Raw genomic sequence first — 22,143 nt, 5'->3', positions numbered from 1 at the left:
AAAGTCGCGTCCAGAAGGCTCACTCAGCTGGGCCAAGACGGAAGACTAATGTTATTGTACATTGGCTGTCACCCTGCCAGCCCTCCCTCACAGATTTGTTTCTCTTTTCTCTCTCCCTCTCCCTCTCCTTCTTCTTCTGCCGACTGTTTGCTCAGGTGGACAGTGACACCATTTGGAACGAGCTCCACTCACCCAGCGGCGCACGCGTGGCCGTGGGCTGTGTCATCGAGCTGGCTTCCAGGGTAGCCTCCCGAGAGCTGAAGGTGAGGTCTGGCGGCAGCGTGTGTGGGAAGGGTGGAGGAAGTGCAGACAAAGAGACCAAAGTGAGCGAAGAAAGAGGGGCCTGCGGGCGCTGGGAGAGCGCAGGGATTGTTGATTTTAAAGTTTAATGATCCGCGGAATGTGTCTCGAAACGGCACAACGCGGAGCGCGTTTCTCTGTCCCACGCCGTCCCACTGTTTCTTCCAGGAATTCTCTTCGTGTGAAGCAGCAGAGTAGCGTCCACGCTGCTGCAGCTGTTTGTTTTCGTCCCCGCGCTCGTGACATCGGTCTAGGGATGGTTTTAAAAGGGGGGAGCGGTTCTAACGGGGTTCGGCGTTACTGTTTTGGGGGGGGCAGGACTGCCGCGTTACAGGAAAAATGATTCTGGCGATTAAAAAGGGAACGCAAACCAGCAGAGTGGGCTTGAGTGCTTGAGTCACATGAATCAATTGTTTTGAACACAGAACCCAACCGTAACAGATTTATATTAAATTCTATTGGGTCTAATCACACTTGATTTTGTTGGAGTCCAGGACGCCTTTTGACCTCTTCATTTACATTCTAGTGTAAAGCATTTCCACATACCTACAGTTACCTGCCTTATGCCGTGCAAATAACATAGGAATTTACATTTAGTGCTTCTTCACGCTTAAGCACTTTCAGTTGAATAATCAGGCCCGATCACAAAACAAAGCTATTCTGAATGATTGTTCCATCCCTTGCTGTTTGGCGACTTGATTTCCCTTTAACCAGCTCTGAACCGCTCTGTGGTAGTTGTGCACGTCTGAACTGCATCCGGTAGGAAACAGTGTTGCGATTGCAATGTCTTGGCTTTTGCAGAACGGCTTTGCGATTGTGCGACCCCCCGGCCATCACGCAGAAGAATCTACAGCCATGTAAGTGTCGGTGGCTATTGTCCACCCAAGAGCACCAGCTTCACTCGCAATCACCTGTGCAGCTCCGAGCCTGGCAGGACTCTAATTATTACCAGATGGCAATGGAGGTCTGAAGGAAAGTCTTTCGAGGTACTCCCAGAATCAGATTTATGACCTCGGAAATCATATAGCATTAAAAAGAAGAAAAAACAACCAGAATGTTATTTATGATCATTTTCCTTGCTCTCTTGTTTTCTTATTTTTCTGTTCTTCTCTCTTCCACAGGGGATTCTGCTTTTTTAATTCGGTCGCAATCGCTGCCAAGTACCTGAGGCAAAAGCTCAGTATCAGCCGGATTTTAATCATAGATCTGGTATGTATAACGCTTTGGGTTCAAGAATCTGACTGAATGGCAAGTTACTGTAAATTCAACAAGGCCGAAGCGACCAGAAGGGGGATTTTAAAATAAACCTTCAAATCAAAAAGAGTATACATTTCTTTCTATAGCGCTGCATACACTAGCAGGATAATTCTAGTAAAAAATGAAATCAATTAAACATTTAAAAAATCCAAAGGATGTTTCCTGGCTGTATGAATGATCGATAATAAGTATTTAGTACAGCAAAATGTGAAGCTTTACTGTGCTGCTTCATCCTTTCAGTGGAAGGATCCATTTCAATCAAGTTCTGTACAGCAAAACAGCAGTTAAGATTCCAAAATAATAAAACTGTATGTCGAAATGTCATCCATGAACAAAAGTATGAATACATTCTATGCAAAGAACTTAAGAGGTCATCCCGTGCCTTTGCTTTCACAGTTTGAATGACTATAGAGTACACCCTGTAATTGTACCTGTCCTTCACTGCTGGGCCTGTAGATCCTGTGCTTTTTGATTAGTTGGGCTGCTGGAAGTCACATGTTCAGCCGCTAACGTTGATGTTGGGTTGAGCTCAGATGAAAGCAATGGCCAGTCCAGTGCCTCCTCTTCAAACAGTGCATGAAGAGCCTGTTTACTGCAGGTCCCCACTGTGCTGTAATGAGGTCTATGTTCTGTAGAAGTCTCCACCCAGCTTGCCGCCAGTCTAGTCAGTGGTGTTTCTCCGTACTGTGATGGTTTTGAATTGCCTTGACTCATGCGAAGGTTTCCAAGTGATCTAACACGTACGTTAGATATGCGTTTGATAATTTGGTAAAGTAAATGTACATAAACCTGTTTAACTAAAATTGGTATATTGCTATGTTGATGTTTAAAATGCATATATCTGCATACTGTATGGGTGTCATTGATGTTAAGCTTGCTGCCTTATAGCGTTTGGGTCCTGGGTTCGATTCCCCTGAAGTGCCTTTTGTCCCCCAAAAGGGCAGTATGGGCTTTCACTGGGTGCCAGCTGTGGGAGAGCAGATATGATCATTATTACAAAAAAAATCATTATTCTGTTATATTTTCTTCATGTTAGAACAAAATAAAACTTTTGAATGCACTGCATGTTCAGGGATTAATGAAGAGAAAAGAGCGGTATTTAGCTGTGGTATGAAGGTCTTGGCCATGAGGCAGTATACTGTAGCTTAACAGGGAGTAACATCAGGGCTTTTCCTGGTCTGCTTTTACAAGTATACAGTGTCAGACGGCTGACAGCTTAGTCATGAGTGTGGGCTCAGTGTGGAAAACCCTGCAGGATGATTGTGGAAGGAAGAAAGTGTGGAGAATTTGTGTCTCCAGAATGCTGACAGGTACATGTGAAGAGCAACTGTATTTTCGAATTCTTGCAACAATCTCATCCCCTTGGAAGCAGGCTTTAACAGAGGCTTTGCCACGGGGGATGAGAGCTTGATTTACCGTCACGGCCCTGAATATGTGTGGCAGTCCACATGGTGAAGAAGCCCTGGCACTCCTGCGCTCCATGATCCAGGGGCTGGAGGTGCCGTCTGCACTGATTCAACAACAGGACCAGGGACAGGAGTCAATCAAATCCTGCTCCGCACCGGGCAGCTGGCAGAGTAACTCTGTTCTGTTTCTCAAATCGATGGGAGACACACTGTACAGTATCTACACAGAATTTAGGAGTGTGTTATTGTGCTGTACGTAAAGCAATTACATAATTAAACATTTTATCATCTGAAGTATCCCAAAGGTATTTCCTAATCGAATAAATACTGACTTTATTAATTTTGAATGCCAGGACAAAACTACTTCTTTTGGTGAGAATCAGGATTAGCAGTTTCTAATAATTTTCAAAATTTTCAAAAGCGTACGCAACAATAAGAATACTGTCAGCACTCAATGTATGTGCTTTAGCAGGTCTTTATGATATCTTTGCTGCAGAAACTCTTTATACTATTAATATTCAACCTTTGCTGCTCTGCACAATCATATAATCAAATAAGCCAAATGCATTAATCAATAATTAAAAAATATCCTGTCCAATATTTTGCTGAAAAGTCTTTTATAAATCACTTTAAGCTGCATCTGTTCATCAGCAGGCAGTTTTAGTCACTAGAGGAGAACTGCTGAGAAGATATGACCTCAGTCCAGAGCAATAGAGTCGAAGTAAAGATCAGGTTTCACAGGCAGAGCTGTTCACTATCACCACTCAGACCTGTGCTGCACTTTTCTGAAGCAGGAACTTAAAATAAAATGAATATACAGTATGGTCAGTTTCTACAGATGCCACTGTGCAAACAATATTAGTACATGGTGCACTGAACTCTCACTTACTATGAAATAAAATTACTGCTGATAATATGCAGCAGTTTCAAAGCAGGAACTAGCAGTTTCATTTCCTATGGCTTGCCTATCTCCTTTTTCTAAATGCTTCACATGTGACCTCAGTGGCGCAAGTCCCCAAGGGACCTGATCCTTAGTGCAATCGCATGAGATATTAAAATTCAATCCACAGGTTCTCCTTGACCCTTGTGTGAAATTGCCATCCCACCAGGGAAAGCTTCAAGTAAACCTTTTAACTTTTTTACAATTCAGTTAAAAAGACCCACTTGGCAGACATCAATGAGTATCAAAGTATTCTATGATCATCCGTCATCAAAGCTGGAACGTTTCTCCATAAATAACGCCAGAACAAGGTGTGGAGCAACATTTTCTATATCAGTGTCTCGGGCACAAATGCCTCATTTCCTTTGCTAAATATCATAGAATCAGGCCTGTATAAAAGATAGTTTGGAACCATTACACAATACCTTGCAAAAGTATTCACCCCCTACCAGCTCTCACCCTTTGAATTGAATTATTCATACAGTTAATCAAAACTTGACTGCCGAACCTGAACACTTTGATGGGTGAATGGAGTTTCATGTCATCAAAAGTACAAGGAAAAATCAAAAACTAAAAAGGGCTGATTGCATAAGGGCCCATCCCACTTTGTTACGGCAAACAAATTCGTTTGAGTTCACACAGAGCCTCCAAAGCAACTCAGGGATAAAGTTGTAGAAAGACACAGGTTACAGCAAGGATATAAAAATCATCATTCATCAATCATTAATACTTTCATTAAGAGCTTAGTGGATGAAATGTTAGAAATGGGAGAATCCATGAATCGGCAATATTGCAGTGACTCCTCAACTCCAGCTTGGAGTCTGCAGCAGAGCGTTTAAGTGACGCTGCAAACAGGTGGCAAGGGGTTTGGTGTTCAGATGCAGAGGGTAGCATCTGGCAATAACACAACATAGCGCAGCGCCCAGGCAACATCATTCATATCTGTCGTCGGGCATGGTAGTGGCAGCATTATGTTATAAGGGTGCTAATCACGAGCAGGGACCAGAGTGCTTGTCAAGACTGAGAGGAAAATGGATCCAGCAAATTGCAAACAAATCTTAGGGGAAAACCTGCTTCAGTCCTAGAATTGGGGTGAATATTCACCTTTCTACAGGAGTGGCTTGGGATTAAGGAAGAAAACATCCTTGGTTGGCGCAGTCACAGTTCTGACTCGAATCCGATGGGAAATCTGTGTCAAGCCTTGAAAACTTCTGTCCATCCACAATCCCCAATCAACAGAGCAAAAGAGGAGTGAATCGAATAGCGAGTTTAATTGGAGTAACTCACCTGGCAAGAGCAAACAAACAAACAACAACTGTAAGGATGAGGCTGTCTGAACCTCCTGCACCCTTCTTAATGAGGGATGAGCCAGGAAGCTACCGTAGGGGTGAAGATGGGGCGGATGGAGGAATGGGAAAACAAAATGTGCGAGGAGAGGGCAAGCAGCGTGGTATTTAATGTATATACAGGTAGGTGGGTGAGATTAGTGTTGGCCTTCTTCACAAATTTTGTTTTAAACTCCATGAGGTAGAAACTCCATCATTCTGGTGTGCATAGTTGGTAAGGACTTATTTGTAGCTGTAAGTCTGCCTATAAAGTGCTTCTGCAAAGTATTAACCTTAAATTTGTCATTTTTCCTTGCAAGTTTTGCTGACCTTTAGCTCCTTTCACCTAAAGAAGTGTTCGGTCTGAGCATTCATTTTAATCAAAAATCTACTTTAAAGAATGTGCCTAAAACATGAAATTCAGCCAGATAGAACAGTATTGAAAGGAGCTGAATACCTCTGCAAGTCAGTGTATGCATGATCTCATAAATTTTTTGTAATGTTAGTAAAATTGTACTGACATGATTTTTGTTCATTGAGTTGCATAGTTTCCTCACTTCCAAATTACTTCCAAATTCATTTGTTTTTTTCCCTCAGTGGTTGAGTCTTTGGAAAAGTGTGATCAGGGACCAGGGTACTGAAACAGCACACACTTGAAACAGTGCTCAGCTTCAGAAGGCATATGCAAAGCCTCGTGCATTCAGGGTCAGGCTGTACATGAGCTGGAATAATGAGGTGGGCAGCTCTTACTAAATCTCTACTGTTTAAACTGTTCACAGACTTTGTTTTTCATTGACACCTGAGGAAACTTGCATATTGATTTATGGGTACAACCTTTATTTTACCAACGGTTCTGGAGGAGGTGTAATAGGTTGTCTGACAAAGCGTAGACAGGAAATGAACCCTGGCATCAAACTCTAATCAGTTACATCTGGAGCCAATTATTTATTTTTTCGGCAAGTGATAAAAGATTTAGAGACTAGTGTGATACAATTTCTCAGGGAACACATGATGGCATAATAAAGGCTATAATCAAACTGTATCCTGCTGTTCAAGGCCCAACAGCTGATGTACTTAAACTCAAGCTCTTTCCAGCACAGATGACGTACAGAGAAAAGTAAACTCGAAGGAGCTCTATGGAAGAATGTTGCTAATAATGCTGAGACGAACAGGTTAGAGGTACCTTGTTAATCCCTTTTTTTAAACCTTCTCTGTAGAACATGAAGTAGAATGGAAAACAAAGACCACTTTACATCACTTTTGTTTTAAATCCACACTTACCAAACTGATTTGGTTCATTTATCAGGTAAGTCAATTGAAAACACACTTTCATTTAGAGCGACAATCTTGAGCCCTGTTTATACAGCAGGGCACTTCGTGGAGTGCCTTGAGTGAAGTGCCTGCGGCTCAGGGGTTATTTTTTATGTTTGGACGCTGCAGATTCGAAAATACCTAGCTGGGGTACGTACAGTATGAATGCAGTGTTGGTCCTGAAAGGTGCTATTTCAAAAGACCTCATTTACTTTAGTAGTTTCAGTAATTACACTAATGCTTTTCCCATCAATGGATGTCCTTCCACTCCTGCATTTAGCCCGCATCCGAGTCCTCTCAGTTGCTCGCCCGACAGAGATGCACTGCAGAGTCCAGGGGGTGGTCTCTCGGTGTGATGAGCAACCAGATGGCCCTCAGCAGATCTTCCTCCTCCAGTGTTCAGCAGTGTAAAAGCACTGGCAAACAGGACACCAGCTTCCCCAGGGCAAGGTGCCTGTGGAAGTTACGCTGGGTGTCTTCTGCTAAGAAAGCACCTGTTGCACATCAGTACTCAATCACTTGGTGTTATTTATGCAAAGCTCAGAAAATAAAAAATAAGATGGAAACCATTCATGCAACCACCTATCCATCCAACCATTCTTTTGCATCCAACACAGGGATCGTGGGGGAACCTGAGCCTAAGCTGGCAAGAAAAGGGCACAGGGACAGGTACATCCCCGGATGAGAAGCCAGTCCATCGTGGGGCAGACAGACACAGATGCGCACACACTCACACTCACACCAGGGCCTGTTTTCCCTAAATCCCAATTAACCTACTGTACCAGGTCTAGAATTGACCCCAGGGCTCCAGTGCTGCAAGGCAATTCTAAAATGTCACAAGGCTCTATCAGTGGTCCCGTCACGCTGCAGGGGGCACAGGGTACCTGTAGCGCAGGTTAGAGAAGTAGTCGTCATGGCTGCTGCCCACCCACCTTGCTTCCACAGAGAGCGCATGTCAGTGTGCAGTCAGAAAGGCAGGGTCTGCCCTGTGACACATTGCTGTGTCCTGGGCACTGCTGTTTATTTTGAGGGGAGCTGGTTTCATAAAACACAGTTTTTATTTAAACAAATGAATAGAAACTAAATTACTATGAAATCGCTATAAAACTATAATAACACTATAAAATCTAAACATAAATAAGTAAGTTTACAAAGACTTCTGAGAGCTCATAAAAAAAGCCTGGGTTTGGTTGCGTTTGCTGACTGAATGAGTTTGCGACAGAGGTTTCTTGTCTGAGCCAAATCAGTTCTGGGAAAATAAGCTCACTGCCTACAATCCTACACGTCTTCACACACAGAAGGGACATTTCTTTGTTTTCATTTTGAAATCTCCACTTCATCAAATGGGCATTTTTTTGTAATTTTAATACATACACTACTCACACTTTGCTATAATTAAAACGAAAGGATATATGGTATAATACAGTATTTTTTAATTTTAGATATGTGATACACATTTTTTAGATTCTGAAAAAGGTCATGGGAATCCAAGGTAATATATAGTATGCACATTGCTTGAGAACTGCTAACAAACAGAAAACAGTGTGTCTTGTCTCATCTGTGTGCACAGGTGTACTGCAGGAATCTGTATTAGGTCCATTGCTCTTGCTGATCACTGAATAGATTCTACCATAGAAATCTAGTTAAATTTGCAGATGATGACCAGACAGGTTGAAAACTCAGAAATACATTGCAGACGTACTTCCATAAATTGCTTTTAACTGTTTTTATATTTTATCAGACAAAAAAATGGTTCTATAGGAGACACATTATCTTTGAAGTGCATTGCTGCAGACCTTTTAAATCACGCAATATGCAAACCTATTTGAGGTGCCAGGCTGTGTTATATCAATTTTTTTATTTGAATTGCTTTGTCCATTTTTATTTTGACCACGCAGTAAATTAAACACATAATCGACATCATCATTATAGCTTGAATGTGACATATGTATTTAAGTAGATATCTGTCATTGAAATCCTGGAGTTTTGGCCGATCACAAAGGATGTGCAAATAGTCATTAAATAACAATTTGGAAAGAGCGAAGCTCGGCATTGTGTTCCATTTACAATGCCTGATCAGGATGGTTAAAGTACTGAATGTTGATAATGGCTTGCATTAGGACCAGTCAGGTGATTTGTACAAGGCATAAGTCATATTAACAAAACTCTCACACAAACTTGCACTTCATTCAATTACAGTATTCATGGATCTCTACTGGTCTTCTTCTAGTAACCCAATCATGTATGCTTTTATTAATACTGTAGTTTAAAATTGTGAGAGCAGCAGAAAACTCTTTTTTAACAATGTTGAATAACTGACAAACTATCTATTGACTCCACTCACTACAATTTAAATGAGGAAGCTGTGAGTCTTTCATGTCCCCATAAATGGAGTTTTGTAGATTACAGTTTGTATTTCAGACTTTTTAACAATAACACTCCTTATTATGGTGCTGGTAATTAATGTTTTACACATAATTAATCCATTATTTCATTTATAAAAATACTTTATTCATTGATAAATCATTTTTAAAATAAATTATTGTGGTTCAGTTACAAAACCTGGTAATAACAGTTTTCTGTTACTACAATATCTGCATATACTGTACCTCCCTAACTTTTACAACGATTGCTTTCTACTCACAGTCTCAATAATGCTACAGAAAGCCAAGAGACTCCAGTAAGACCTGTAGTGTTTCATGTAGGAGAATTATGTCAATATTATGTGCTACAGTGCTGTGGGAACCTAGACATATATATACATACTTATACTGTAATTAGATGTAGAATATTCAGACATACTGTATACATACAGTACTTATTTAAGCAGCAGTGTTACATGAAAAACAACTGCATTTGCAACCTTAGAACAACAATAAATATTTTATTTAAAAGGGCTTTTTAAAAAACTGAGTGTTGTAAAATAGTGTGTGTAGGCTGGTCTTTAGCAGAGTGAGAAGACCTGAATTAAGATAACGTACAGACAGACCAATGGTCTTATAAGTGAGCTGGACAACCTTAGTCCACTATAATTTTCATTGGAAGCCAGTGCGGTTTGGACTGTCTGGACAATTCTGGACAAACTGAAGTTTATTTAGTACCTTACAAAATACTCCAGTATGTTATGTGTTACAGTAGTCTAATCTTAAAAAAAGCAGCACTAGTTCAGCATCAGAAAAGCACGGCAACAGTCTTAAATCAGTAATGTTTCTTGTGATATCCCTAACATCACCTTCACATAACATGGGCAGGCCAAAAGTAACACCAAGGTTTTTCACTTCCATAATACAGTACATTTGATATCAGAACCATCAACACACAGCACCGAAGTCACCAACTTTGTAAACTGTGCTGTAAGCACAGCCTCAATCTGGATACATTCAGCTGAAGAAAATTCTGTTGCATCCATAACTTTATGTCAGACACCTGTAAAGTGCAAAAGCTGCAGCAGTTATATCTAATTTGGTCTGCAAGTAAATCTATGAAGGTGGAAGTCTGTAGATACTGACAATTGTAATTCTCCTTGTAACCGCTTATTAATCTCTGCAACTGCTGACAGTTGCTATTTATGCAAAAACGACCCAATCTGCCCCTGCTGGGTATTAAATTTTATACATTGCAAAATATGTTCAGTTCAGCTTTTCTTTTTCGTTTTGGCCAAATTAAACATTTGCATTTCTTTGGGGGCCAAGAAAGCAAAGTTAATTGAGCCTGAGGGGTTATGAACTGTTGGCAGTTAATAAGTCATAAAATTCCACCATAAAACAGGATGCTAGATTCCATCACTAGGACCCATAGTACAAAGAAGTGGTGTATAAATATATAATTGTAGAAGAAAGGACTGGGATTTCTCAATGACTGCTCATCTGGAGTCTCCAGGGCATGTTCACTGCGGTTTCCTGATTTTTAGAAGCCCGTTTAAAAAATGAGCGCATTAAGGAGTAATTTGCCCGAGAAGCATTCAGGAAGTGTCGGGGGGGGGTAAGGCAGAGGGTTTTGGGCGGCTGGGGGTTGGGAAGCGGAGAGGGTAGGTCGAAAATAAGAGAAGGCTGGATCAAGCAAGGTTTTAGACTCTGCTAAATGTTGCTGTATGTGTCATGTGTCTCCTCTGTCCTTTAGGACGTTCACCATGGCAACGGAACACAGCAGGCCTTCTTCAGTGACCCGAGTGTCCTCTACATCTCCCTCCACCGCTACGATGAAGGGAACTTCTTCCCGGGCAGCGGAGCCCCTGACGAGGTGCGTCTTCGGTTTCACTCTCAGAACTCCCTCTACCCCAGCCTCCTGCTGAAATTGCATTCCATGATTAGTTCTTATTTTCTCAGCCCTTTTCTGGTGCAGTTAAACAGCACCCGATTACTGAAATTGCCCTGTGGGGCCAAACCCCCCCCCCCCCCCCCACACACACACACGCAGACACACACTCTACCGCTGAACAGAACAAGTGCAGAGCCCAGAGCTTGTGAAGTCTGGAGGAGAGATCGCGTGACACTTTGTTTGATGATTGCTGCCAAAAGCAGAACGATCTGATGTTGTTTTTTGCCCTGGTGTTCCCCTGTTTTGCAGTGTGGAAGTGGCCCCGGTGAAGGCTATAATGTAAATATTGCTTGGACAGGTGGCCTGGATCCACCCATGGGAGATGTTGACTACCTCATGGCCTTCAGGTTCGTACATTTGCTACGGATTGTGTGACTAAGGCAAATAACGTAGCATAAAGACCACAAATAGCACTAATGGACTGAGACAGACTTCTGCCTGTGTAGCTGGTCATCCCCAGAAGCATTTCCAGCCAGACTCTGGTGGAGCCGAGCAAAACAAACTTCAAAGTCTCCAGAATTTTTTTTACTTCCACCCATATAAAATTGCTTGGGAATACAATATGGAGAACATCACTGTTTTGTTTTGTTTTTTTGCACTTCCTAAAGGGATTTAGTTTAAGAATAAATTCTCAGTTCATGAGTGGCATGGTGGCACCGTACAGTTTCACAGCGTTGGGGCCCTGGGGTGCTCTCTGCCTGGACTTTGCATGTTCTCCCCATGTTTACATGGGTTTCCTCCGGGTGCTGCAGTTTCCCCCCATAGTCCACAGACATGCTGGTGGGATCATTGGCTTCTGGGAAAATTGGCTCTAGTGTGAACGTGTCTCTGTCTGTCTGCCCTGCGAAGGACTGGTGTCCTGTCCAGGGTGTACCCTGCCTTGTGCCTGTTGCATGCTGGGATAGGGACCAGCGTCCCCACGATCCCACGCTGCATAAAGTGGTTAAGGAAAAGATGGACAGCTACACAATGATGTGGTCTAGCTATTCCCCGACACCAGTATGTATATTATAAATGTCCACGGCCGACAATCCTAGAACCATTTACAAATGATAATTGCTGCTCTTCCAAAACAACACCCTCAAAAAAAAGTGCTGGTCACAGGGTTACAACTGATCAGCTCGCAAATCAGGAGACAGGCCTTTGGCATGCCATAGTCATTTTGCTTGTCAACGCTCTGAAAATGGCCCTTGATAGTCGGCTGTAAACACCTCTTTGAGATCTGGATGTACTCCTCAGCACTTACACTGCATGTGGCCAGTTGTGGAGGGCTCTTCAGCGAGATGCGTCACCATTGTGACGTCATAGGGAGGGTGATGCAACACTCCAGTCCCCTGCTGAGGGTTATCAAGAGGGTGACATCACTTTGAGAGATCAGGAGCCATGCCTTTGGCACAAAGGGGGAAATAAAATGAGTTGACAGAAAAATTAAAAATTAAGCAAATTACAAAATATAATTATATTTAAATTAATACATTTTATTTGAACCATTTTATGTAAGAGATTGGAAATATTAAACACATTTAATTTATTAAAGATTTATTTCAACCAGTTTAAAAAGATGCATTGAAGATGTATGGAAACCAAAGCTTCTGTTAGTGTTTCTGTCGAAGTTCCATGAATAAACATTTCCACATCTTTTGTTGCAATGTTTACAGGAGATTAGGTGCCTTCAGCCTGAAGTACTGTGGTTCTGTATGGTTTTTGTCAATAATCATGTCACTCCTTGAAAGAAAGATGACCTTCTCTGGATGTAAACTGTGTCATAAGATCATAAAACATGAAACCTTCACCTTTTCACAGACTTAAACAGTAATAATGCATTTATTTTGAAAGCGTGAAATCTGATAATTGATTCATCGGTACATCAGACCCTGAATTTAGAGCTCCATATTGTTGAATAAACAATGTTTACCTGATAATGAGTTTTGTGCAAAGTAAGTTCAGATACTCCTGCTGGCTTTGTTCACATCTACATGAAATAATGAACAGATAAATGTGATCAGACCTGTAGAGTTAAGTAACACAAAAACCGCTGCCACACACATATTCAAACTTACTCCCATTAAAGCTATTTGCAGAAAAATGTAACAAGCTAGGCAATGTCATGAAAATAAAATTTATGCTAAACATAAAAAAATGATATACTATAAGTGTTTATCAAAAACTGCTTCATTATGGGTAGCTGTTATTGGTGTCTTAAATATTTTTTATTTTCTAAAAAATCATGTAATGTTTATTAACCACTTCTTAGAGACCAGGCAAATTTTAGGAAGAATGGTAATGACCGTTACAGTATATTAAGGTGTAAGTTGTTAAATACAGATATATAGATACATACAATGCTAATAATAATCTATAACCCAAAGGCATGACAGTTTAATTTTGTTAAAAACACCTGTGCCAATTATGTCAGCAGGAGCAAGTCAGCCCCTTATACAGCCAAAGTGCGATATGAAGAATAAACACGTTTAATCGACCATGTGGTGTACAGACCAATTTGGATATCCTTCAAATAACTTGTATATGTGATTCAAATTAGTTTTTTTTTTAAATAAAGCACTGCTTTGTTTTCACATCGTGCACTTTGAAATTATACAGCCGAAGACAAAAAAAAAATACAAATGCTAACAGAAGCCTCTAGTGTAAACGCCCGTTCCAAAGAAGTATTCCCTGACAAACAAAATAACGGCTCATATATTGGACCTTAGAGGCCTGGGGCTAAGAATGGAAAAATTATTTACAAAAGCACGAAAATATTTAATCACTAGAGGCAGGGGGCAACAGTGTTTTAATTAACAGGTCCTCAGGCCCTTGGCTGGCTGCAGGCTTTCTCAAACAACCACAAACTCTGACGAGCTGCCTGCCAGCCTCAGGGCCAGACTTGAGATGAAACAGATAAGATAATTGGTTCTAATGAAATCCAGAAGGCCTCGTCGTTGTTTTCTCTTTTTTTTTTTTTTTTTTGAGCTTGGATTTGAAGAGTGCGTGTGGAAGTGAGCCTTAATTCAAACCAGGACTGCACCGGTCCCAGTCTCCGTGACTTTGATATTGTTTGAAGTTCTCAAAGTGTTCGCCACACCACGGGCCTGCTGGGCTGGGTCTCCCTGGTTACCTTAATTACCAGGCTTTATTGCTGACTTTACTGCACAGGAAAGGAGCCATTATGTGTTCTATCGAAATTCAGCTCTTTTTGGACCAGGGGTAAAGGTCATCCGAGGGAGCCAAAAAAGTTTCACTTTGAGACTTTCAAGGCATCTACAAAACGTCATAGTGGCAGAAAAATGCTAGATCTCAGGCTTTGTATTTCTGAGTTCCTGCTTTACCTAACCCTTCGAAAATGATTACAGGAAAGTAACATCCATTTTACATAGAGATGGTGTTGTTTTTTTAAATAAGTTTTAAATGATAATATTTTTAATTGATTTACATGCCTCATATCATTTCCATGCATGTCAGGGCAACACTAGCCTGCTCTTGGCAGGACTACGGGCAATGAATAAAGGCTTTGAACCTTTTAAAGGGAGCTGGGCCAGGCTACTGTTGCTTTCATTTAGACTGATGTGTTTGTTTATTTTCATTGATGACTTGTGTGAATCAGAACTGTTGTTTTTTCACTGGTGCACATTTCTCCACTGCGCACAAAGATGAAGACTGAGAATGTCATGCATGTGTGCTTGCGAGGGAGCGCTTCATTAAAGATGCGTCCTGGTCTCTTTCTTGAAAAGGCGGCCGCAGCTCACATACATCTGTCGCTGGAAAGACAGCGGTAGTTCAGGCTCTGCGGAGCTGTCCTGCTCTTGTGCCTGTGTTCTGCCGGTAACAGGCAGGAGCTTCACCGCCATGAACCCTGACATGTCAGATGTCAGAAGCTCAGCAAGGCTGGGCCTGCTCAGTACTGAGACGGACCTCTAGAGAGAACCAGCGTGCCGCTGCAAGCGGTGCTTGGATGACCAGTAGGTGGTGCTCTTCCCTCTGCACCAGAATTTCCAAATGAATGCCCCAGCGTAAACACTCTGGGCTGTCCTTCAGACGAGACGAGAAATCGTCCTGAATCGAACATTAGAACAGTTACAAACGAGAGGAGGCCATTCGGCCTGTCTAGCTTATTTGGTAGTTAGTAGCTTATTGATCCCTGTTTTTGAAAGAAGCCAAGAAATCAGCTTCAGTGACATGGATGGGTAGCTTGTTCCATAATCCCACAGTAATGACTACATGGTTTTTAAAGACCCCTGAGCAGTTTTTGCAAGGGGGTGTTAAATTCCACGTCTATCTGTCCAATTAAATTTATCCCTTAAGTAAACTGGTGGAGCGACTCCTCACTCCTCCAGCTGATGTGCTGTACAGTGAGGCTGCTGCTGCTGCTTTATAATCAGATGAGGTGGCCGGGCAGCACCCAGGTGGGGGCTGCAGTTCAGAGGAGGGTGTAATGGATCTCTGTCTTGCCTGATGACGATTGTGCTAACATAGACTTCCTGCTCTTTTTTCTGTTTTATGAATAGGTCTGTTCTGCTCATACACAATATTCTTATACTATAATGTTTTGCATTAGTATATCCACTACTGGTAATGGAAAAATCATTCTTGTTTCCAAAATTAAGTTATACTGAATTAAACATTACATTAATTAATTAACTAACGTTACATTAATAGATCGACAGGTGAAGTAAGAGAATATTAAGGGAAAGATCTTTTGCACTCAGATAGGATTGGGAGTTTTAATCTTGGGCAATAAATGTCTTGAGGAAACTATATTGCTGTAGAAAGCGAAGTTTTCTTCAAGAAAATACAGTACCCTTTCCTGGAATAAATATAAAAAATTAAAAACCATAGATACAAGTTTTTATCTGACTTTTGAAAATTCTTCTTAGCCTTTTTTTTAATACCTCCTTCTTCAAGTCTGAATAGTGGTCATCTTTAATCTTTTTATGCACTTGGAACACACAGTCTAGTAATAATAATATTAAATACCAGTGCATTACATTGTCATAATCTTCCTGGCCTTCTGAAAATTTATGGACATACAACAATATTTGCTGTGAAACTCTATGAATACAAAAATGTTATTTCCAACTTATTATTTTCCACTGTATGTAGACATTCATGCATTTATGTCATACAATGCATTTTGATTTGAGAGAGAAACAGAAGCTTTAAATCACATGAAACTCAGCTGTCCCATTCAACCTAAACACCATTTTTTCACAGAAGTTCATTTTCATGGTTCTAAATCTTGGCATGGCCTCCTACCTCATAATTTTACAGTTATTTCTCGCTGATGTGCTTGTGTAATTAGGGATTCGTTCTGCCTCTGTGTTTTGCGTCTGAATTATTTGCATTAAATTACCACCCACAAAATTTTATGGTAACTTAGAGCCTCAGAGATTGAGCCTTTGTTATTTTATTGCAGGAACACAATTCTGATGGAGTCTCAATTTTCTGTGTAAAAGAAAATCCTAGAGCTGAGCTCAGGAGTCTCAAAAAGTCTGGATGATATCAGGTCTCAGTTTCATTCTTGGTGACACCTGCTGAATAAGAATATAAAAACTGTTACTAAACAACTAATAACATGCAGTAACTAATATGTAAACAGCCTTATTAAAAATGCTGAATATAAACACACGTCTCTCAATCTAAATACATTATTTATGCAACATCAGCAAACATTCTCTTAAATCTTTCATTTTCATTTAAAAGTGAAAATCACAAAGCATGGTGATAAGGGTTATACATTTTCATAGTAAAAATATCTTGACTGAATTTGAAGAAGAGAAACCATCATTCTCACATTTCTTAAAATGTATTACAGACAGACAATACTTCTATATAATGCAAAAATGCTGAAATGCAAATGTGCATATTTTTTATTAAAATATTTTAATACTTCTCTGGATGTCCGAATTCCACCTGTCCCCCTCCACCAAATGAATAGCAGCATTCCATCTCTGTAACCATGTGTTGGTTATACAAGTACAGTATAACAACATCACAAAGGCTGAAGATGTACAGTGTTTCCAATACAGCCTTTATTTGAATTTTCTTTAAATTAGGAATTGCCAATTCATTTCCCGGTTTGGATTTGGCAATCGCCCTTCTGCATATTCCCCCTACAATCCCTGTGCAGGACAGGGAGGGTGAGGAACTGTGTACATTGTCTTCCTGCATGGCCTCCTACAGATCTCCTACCGGAGACTTATCACTGAACTGCTGAGCCGGGTCTCACACTGACTTCACAGTGAAGCGACCCAAACGTCTTCTAAAGCTGTTAAAGTAATCAAGTGAACTAAAGGATTCTGTTGGATACCCTCCCTAGCACTAACCCTCCTGACATGTGAAGCGATGAACGAGTTTTACACCCTGGTTCATGTGAACAGCTAGGCGTGACTCCATGTTGGATTCATTCAGTGTGCACTAAATCATACACCAAGTCACTTGTCGAAAATGAAGAATGACAGTAATTTCTGCTTTCTGTTTGGCTTTGAGGATGAGGGCTAGTGGAAGATGGAATGTAGTTTTTTTTTAATACTCGTGGTCTACTTTGTTTTTGAAAGGAAAAAAATAATTTACTGAATAATCAAATGTGAGGAATGTAGCCCTTAACTGCCTCGCACGCAAACGAAAACTATACACGATGAAAACATGGTCCTGAACACTTTTAGCTCTCAATGTGCACAGATATACAACGTTCAAGCTTCACTTTGTACTGTTTTGTTCAGATCACATGACACAACAGATAAAAAGAACTGAATGTTCTATATGCAAAAAAAACATGACTTATTTTGTCTCATAGGAGACAGTTGCATTTTCCCACACTGTACCCATGCTAGAAGGAGTCTTGCCCTTAGAGAGTTAATGTACTGTAACACAGGAAAAAAGTTGTAATTGTCATGGTACTTCACTGTAATGGGCACTTCACGCAGCAGTACTAAATGCCTAATTACAGCAATTTTGGTGCAGACCACACTAGCGTGTGTTCTCCTTTCACACTGGACTGGAATCTGTAGAATCATTAGTACTAGACTGTTGAGTACAAAAACAGCATAACATTGGGCTATGGCTAGATCGGTATGCATGCCAACTGACTGCGGCACTTTAATTAATCTGTACATTTGCAGCACTGGAGCTTAGCTGCACTAATAGATAGTTGGGAACGTTCATTAAAAACAAAGGAATCGCCACTTGTCTAACCCAGGTATAACCCAGGGCTGCATAATTATACTGTCTGGAGGCACAGCAAGTGTCCTGCATAATAAGCCCTCACTAACTCCAAGATTTAAAGACTCTTTCGCAAACCTTTAATCCTGCACCTCCTTACAAATCAAGTTTTATGTTATAAGGATTATGTAACAGAGCCTGAGAGCGAGCGGATCCGGAGGAATGCAACAGTAAAAAGGAAGGAGAGAGGACAGAGTTGGAAGCCTAGTGAGTCACACCAATAAAAGTCCCGAACTGAAGCATGTTTGTGATTTTCGTCTGGGGGGGGCGGTCCAGTGCTTTGTCAGAGAAGCTTGTCAGCTCCTTTCCTTTGCCATGCGAGCGCTGCTCGTGCCAGCACAGCCCTGTTCGTTCTGCTTTGCCATTGAAAGCCCTGTATGAATTCCTCCCCAGGACTGTTATCATCCCCATTGCCAATGAGTTCAGCCCCGACGTGGTCCTGGTGTCCGCCGGGTTCGATGCCGTGGAAGGCCACGACCCCCTGCTGGGCGGGTACACAGTCACAGCCAGATGTAAGTCCCTTGCTCTTGCTGCTCGCTCACCTCGCTCACCTGGCCTGCGGGACCCCGGCGGGAGCTGGGGACCAGACTGCAGCTCGAAGGGTTAAAACAGAACATCTGCTCTAAACTAAACTGCAGATTTTTTTTTCTGAAAATATAGAGCAGCTGGAAATATGAAGGGAATTCGGGGGTTGCCCATTGCCGACATACAGTGAAATACAATAAGCTTACAGTTGCAAAATTACAGCCATTTCTGTATATTGGCATGTAACACTCATTATTTTATTTTTTTGTCATTTAGGTGCTCTTACGTATCAGGAAATATATCATTATTCCTTTACATGACAGCTTCATAATCAATAATGAAGATTCTATTTTGCAATTTACTGTTGTCTTTTATGTCAAATGTATTCCAGATGAGCACTTTATGCTTCCAGATTCTATTGATATTTGATATAAAAATCAATTCATGTACACACACGCGTGCACGCACACTCCTTATTTAGAGCTTTTCCACCCTCCTTCGTGTGTCCAGCACCGAAGGCAGGGAGCCCTTACCTTCTTAACAATGGTACTGCAGTGGAACTGAGAGACATATCCTACTCTGCAGCATTGTTATGCTCTGACAGGATAATAACTGATAAGGAATAGATCCATAGGAAACATGTCACGTAAGAAAACTGGTACTCCTGCACAGATTTGTGGCTCTCTACCGAAGCATTAAAGGTCGGATGGACTTTTCCTGCTATTTTTTGCAAAACAAACACTTCTTATCTGTAACAGTATTCTCACATAAGATTTCACGACCATGGACTTCAAAAGCTTGCCACAGGGAAGGGCAGAGAGGCAATAGCCCTAAGTGGCAGCTCACTATCTCACCAGGGACAGACAGAGGGAAGGTGAGGCGTCTGTGCTGTTTGTTGCTGTGTGTTTTAGCCACATGGGGTGATTAGTGACCATCTGTTTTTCGGTCTGCTAAGCTCAGTATTTTTTCTCTCAAAATGCCATGATGCCTCGTACCCTTAAAGACAAACTAGTGTTTAACCCCAGGGAGCTGGCCACTGCCATAATGATCATTTGAGGATTTCATTACCTTTGCTGGAATTTTTTTTTCAGCCTCATGGTGAAATTAGTTTTAATATAAAAGTAAATATTGCTTTATGAAGAAGTACTTAGGGGTGACTAAATTCCTGTTTTAACCTAATTATCTACTTCATAGTGCCCCGCAGCAAACTCTCGTGTCTGATATTGCTCCTTTTCCCTTTGTAAGAAAATTCAGAAGTAAACCAGCAACTGTTATGCATAACCATGGAAATTAAAACTCCAATGTCAAGACAACCTCACCTGCAGCAAGTGCCTGAGTGAACAACACAAAATCATTCGCTGTGTTCAGCATCAGGCACCTAACCCATAAAACTACAAGTACACTCAACAAGAAGAAAAAGCTTGGGAATTAAAATTAGAGTGACTTAATAGTGAGGATACTATTTTTAAGTCTTCTGTTCAAGGAAGTTGAAAACAAAAACTTTCAATTCGGCATTATGAGGTCTGAAAAATACAATTTAGAAACGCATTCTATTAACACACCGACATCACTGTAATAGTTATGCACAATTCTTTAATTTTGGCAGTGTTTTGAAATGCATTTTTCTGTAGTTCAGCTTTTGTAACCACAGAAGCATTTTTCAGTTGACTCTGAACTAAATTTCTTTTCACACATAAATTTCTTCAGAGAGGCAGCATTCCTCGGACAGCAAAAGGCCAGCCTGCTGGGGAAAATGTCTGCAACTTTCTCTTTATTTTCCTCGCAGTCTGATCTATCTCAGAGGGGCAGGAGCAGGGTGGAATAAATGTGATGTGAACTTCAGGGATTTTTTTTCTAGCAAGAAGACTGTCAACACATTTGAATTACCTGTTAACTAAAAATAATAAACACTTAAAATGTATTTAAAATGTAAAAAAAATGTAAAAAGAGTGTAGAATTAAATAGAAGAGCTAAGACAAAGTGGTTTTATTCTCTGCGGATAATTTTAGAATGTGTTTTTTTTGCATGGTAATCTTTGTTTTTGTTTTAAAAAATCAGATTGCAAACCTCTCTTTGTGTGGGAGAAAAACATTATCCTTGTACTTACAACAAATATATATGGTAAAAATTGTTTTCATCTTTCTACCTTTTCATGTCCTTAGTTAAAGTTAAACTGCAAAAAATAAGAGAACATTTATAGTAACACACAAAACAATGTATACGTGACTCACATACTGTAATGTTAAAGACTAGATGATTTTTATATTAAACACGAGATCAAAAATACATATTGTATATTATGAGGCATATAAAAATAATCAGGAAGAGAAACACATTTTGCTGTTTCTGCTATCTGATAAATATTAAGATGTTCATGTTTTTGCTGTTCTCTCTAAAACTCTCTGTCTCCTGAAATATTTTATTTTTAGGCATCTTATTTATTCCCCAGTGTTATATATGTATCAGAACTGATGTTTCCATGTGTGTCTGTTCGTGTATGTTTGCGCAGAACACTGTTAACTGATCACAACTGAATGTTGAGCCACCTGCTTTCTTTATTTCTCCTGATGCTTTATTTCTGTCCAAGAACAAGTTTCAAGGAATGTTTTTCTGATATAACACATGCAATATGTTTCTTGTTTCTCCTAAGAAAAATAGTAACGATGAATACAGGAAAGATATTATTAAATGAACCTTTGGCGCTGTTAAACTCTGCAAGTTATTAATAAACAGTTAAAATTTAATTATAAACAGTCTACTCAAAGTACAGAATACCTTGAAATATATTTTATTAATTATTTCAATCCAACAAATTAATGCTCCAGTTACAGAAAGAAAATGACAAACCTTTTCTCATTCTTTAATTTAAAATATTAAATATACTTTTTAATAATTATACATCTCATTCTTAGTCTTTAAAAACTGTGAAAAATAATATATCATAGATCTGAGGATAAGAATCCTAGAACTACGTATTTCCTTTGAATGGGAGGTATGGAGGTTGGGTACATCTGGCTCGAGTTCTTGATTTGTTTGGAGCAAACAAATCTCCAGGTCTGTTCAGAGCTACTATAGACCTGTGCCTGATTTATTCAGACCATTGCAAAATGGCTGTGGAGCAGATACCACAAAGGGGAAACTAAAGGTGAAATTATTACGTCTGTGTTCTACTTTATCTTAAAGGAACTCTCTCTGTCTAAGGCCTTATTAAATACTGTGAACAAAAAAAGGAATAACATTCTTATAAAAAAAATAATTGCTCAAACCTCTTACAATTATAAATTATCCAGGCTTACGAAGAATACAAAGGTAAATGTAAAACGTTTAACATACTAAGAATCCGAACTTTACAGTGATTATATTACGTATTTAATACTTTTCTGCAGAAAAAGAAGATGGAATTAAGCTGTTTACAGAATATCAGGCACTTTGCAGCTGGTCTTAAGGAGAAATCCCGAGGAATGCCAATGTCAACGGCACTAGTTAATTTTTTTTTTGCTTTACGAAATCTTCAGGAGTGAGTGATCTAAACTGCTAGGGCTGACGA

At 40.3% G+C, this 22,143-nt stretch overlaps 1 protein-coding gene and 1 long non-coding RNA gene across 17 annotated transcripts in view; one reads left to right on the top strand and one right to left on the bottom strand.

The window, feature by feature from the left end:
* Window positions 1–22,143, top strand: part of LOC148650843 (histone deacetylase 9-like) — a 180,461-nt gene that overhangs the window by 140,370 nt on the left and 17,948 nt on the right. For all 12 annotated transcript variants that reach the window (XM_088600425.1, XM_088600421.1, XM_088600416.1 and 9 more), the window contains 6 exons: window positions 156–263; window positions 1,102–1,157; window positions 1,422–1,509; window positions 10,659–10,778; window positions 11,106–11,203; window positions 18,465–18,583. In XM_088600425.1, the coding sequence (XP_088456551.1) occupies window positions 156–263; window positions 1,102–1,157; window positions 1,422–1,509; window positions 10,659–10,778; window positions 11,106–11,203; window positions 18,465–18,583 (589 nt within the window). The remainder of the gene's footprint in view (window positions 1–155; window positions 264–1,101; window positions 1,158–1,421; window positions 1,510–10,658; window positions 10,779–11,105; window positions 11,204–18,464; window positions 18,584–22,143) is intronic.
* The window catches only part of LOC148650842 (uncharacterized), a 39,971-nt gene continuing 30,128 nt past the window's right edge, over window positions 12,301–22,143 (bottom strand). For 3 of the 5 annotated variants that reach the window (XR_015925578.1, XR_015925579.1, XR_015925577.1), the window contains one exon: window positions 12,301–18,665. This is a non-coding gene — a long non-coding RNA (uncharacterized LOC148650842). The remainder of the gene's footprint in view (window positions 18,666–22,143) is intronic. The other 2 variants (XR_015925580.1, XR_015925581.1) reach the window with 2 other exon arrangements.

Source organism: Lepisosteus platostomus, chromosome 12, assembly GCF_059453375.1.
Source record: "Lepisosteus platostomus isolate fLepPlt1 chromosome 12, fLepPlt1.hap1, whole genome shotgun sequence".
NCBI lineage: Eukaryota > Metazoa > Chordata > Actinopteri > Semionotiformes > Lepisosteidae > Lepisosteus > Lepisosteus platostomus.
Note: the sequence above shows the minus strand (reverse complement) of the source record. Positions and strands in the feature narration are given on the sequence as shown.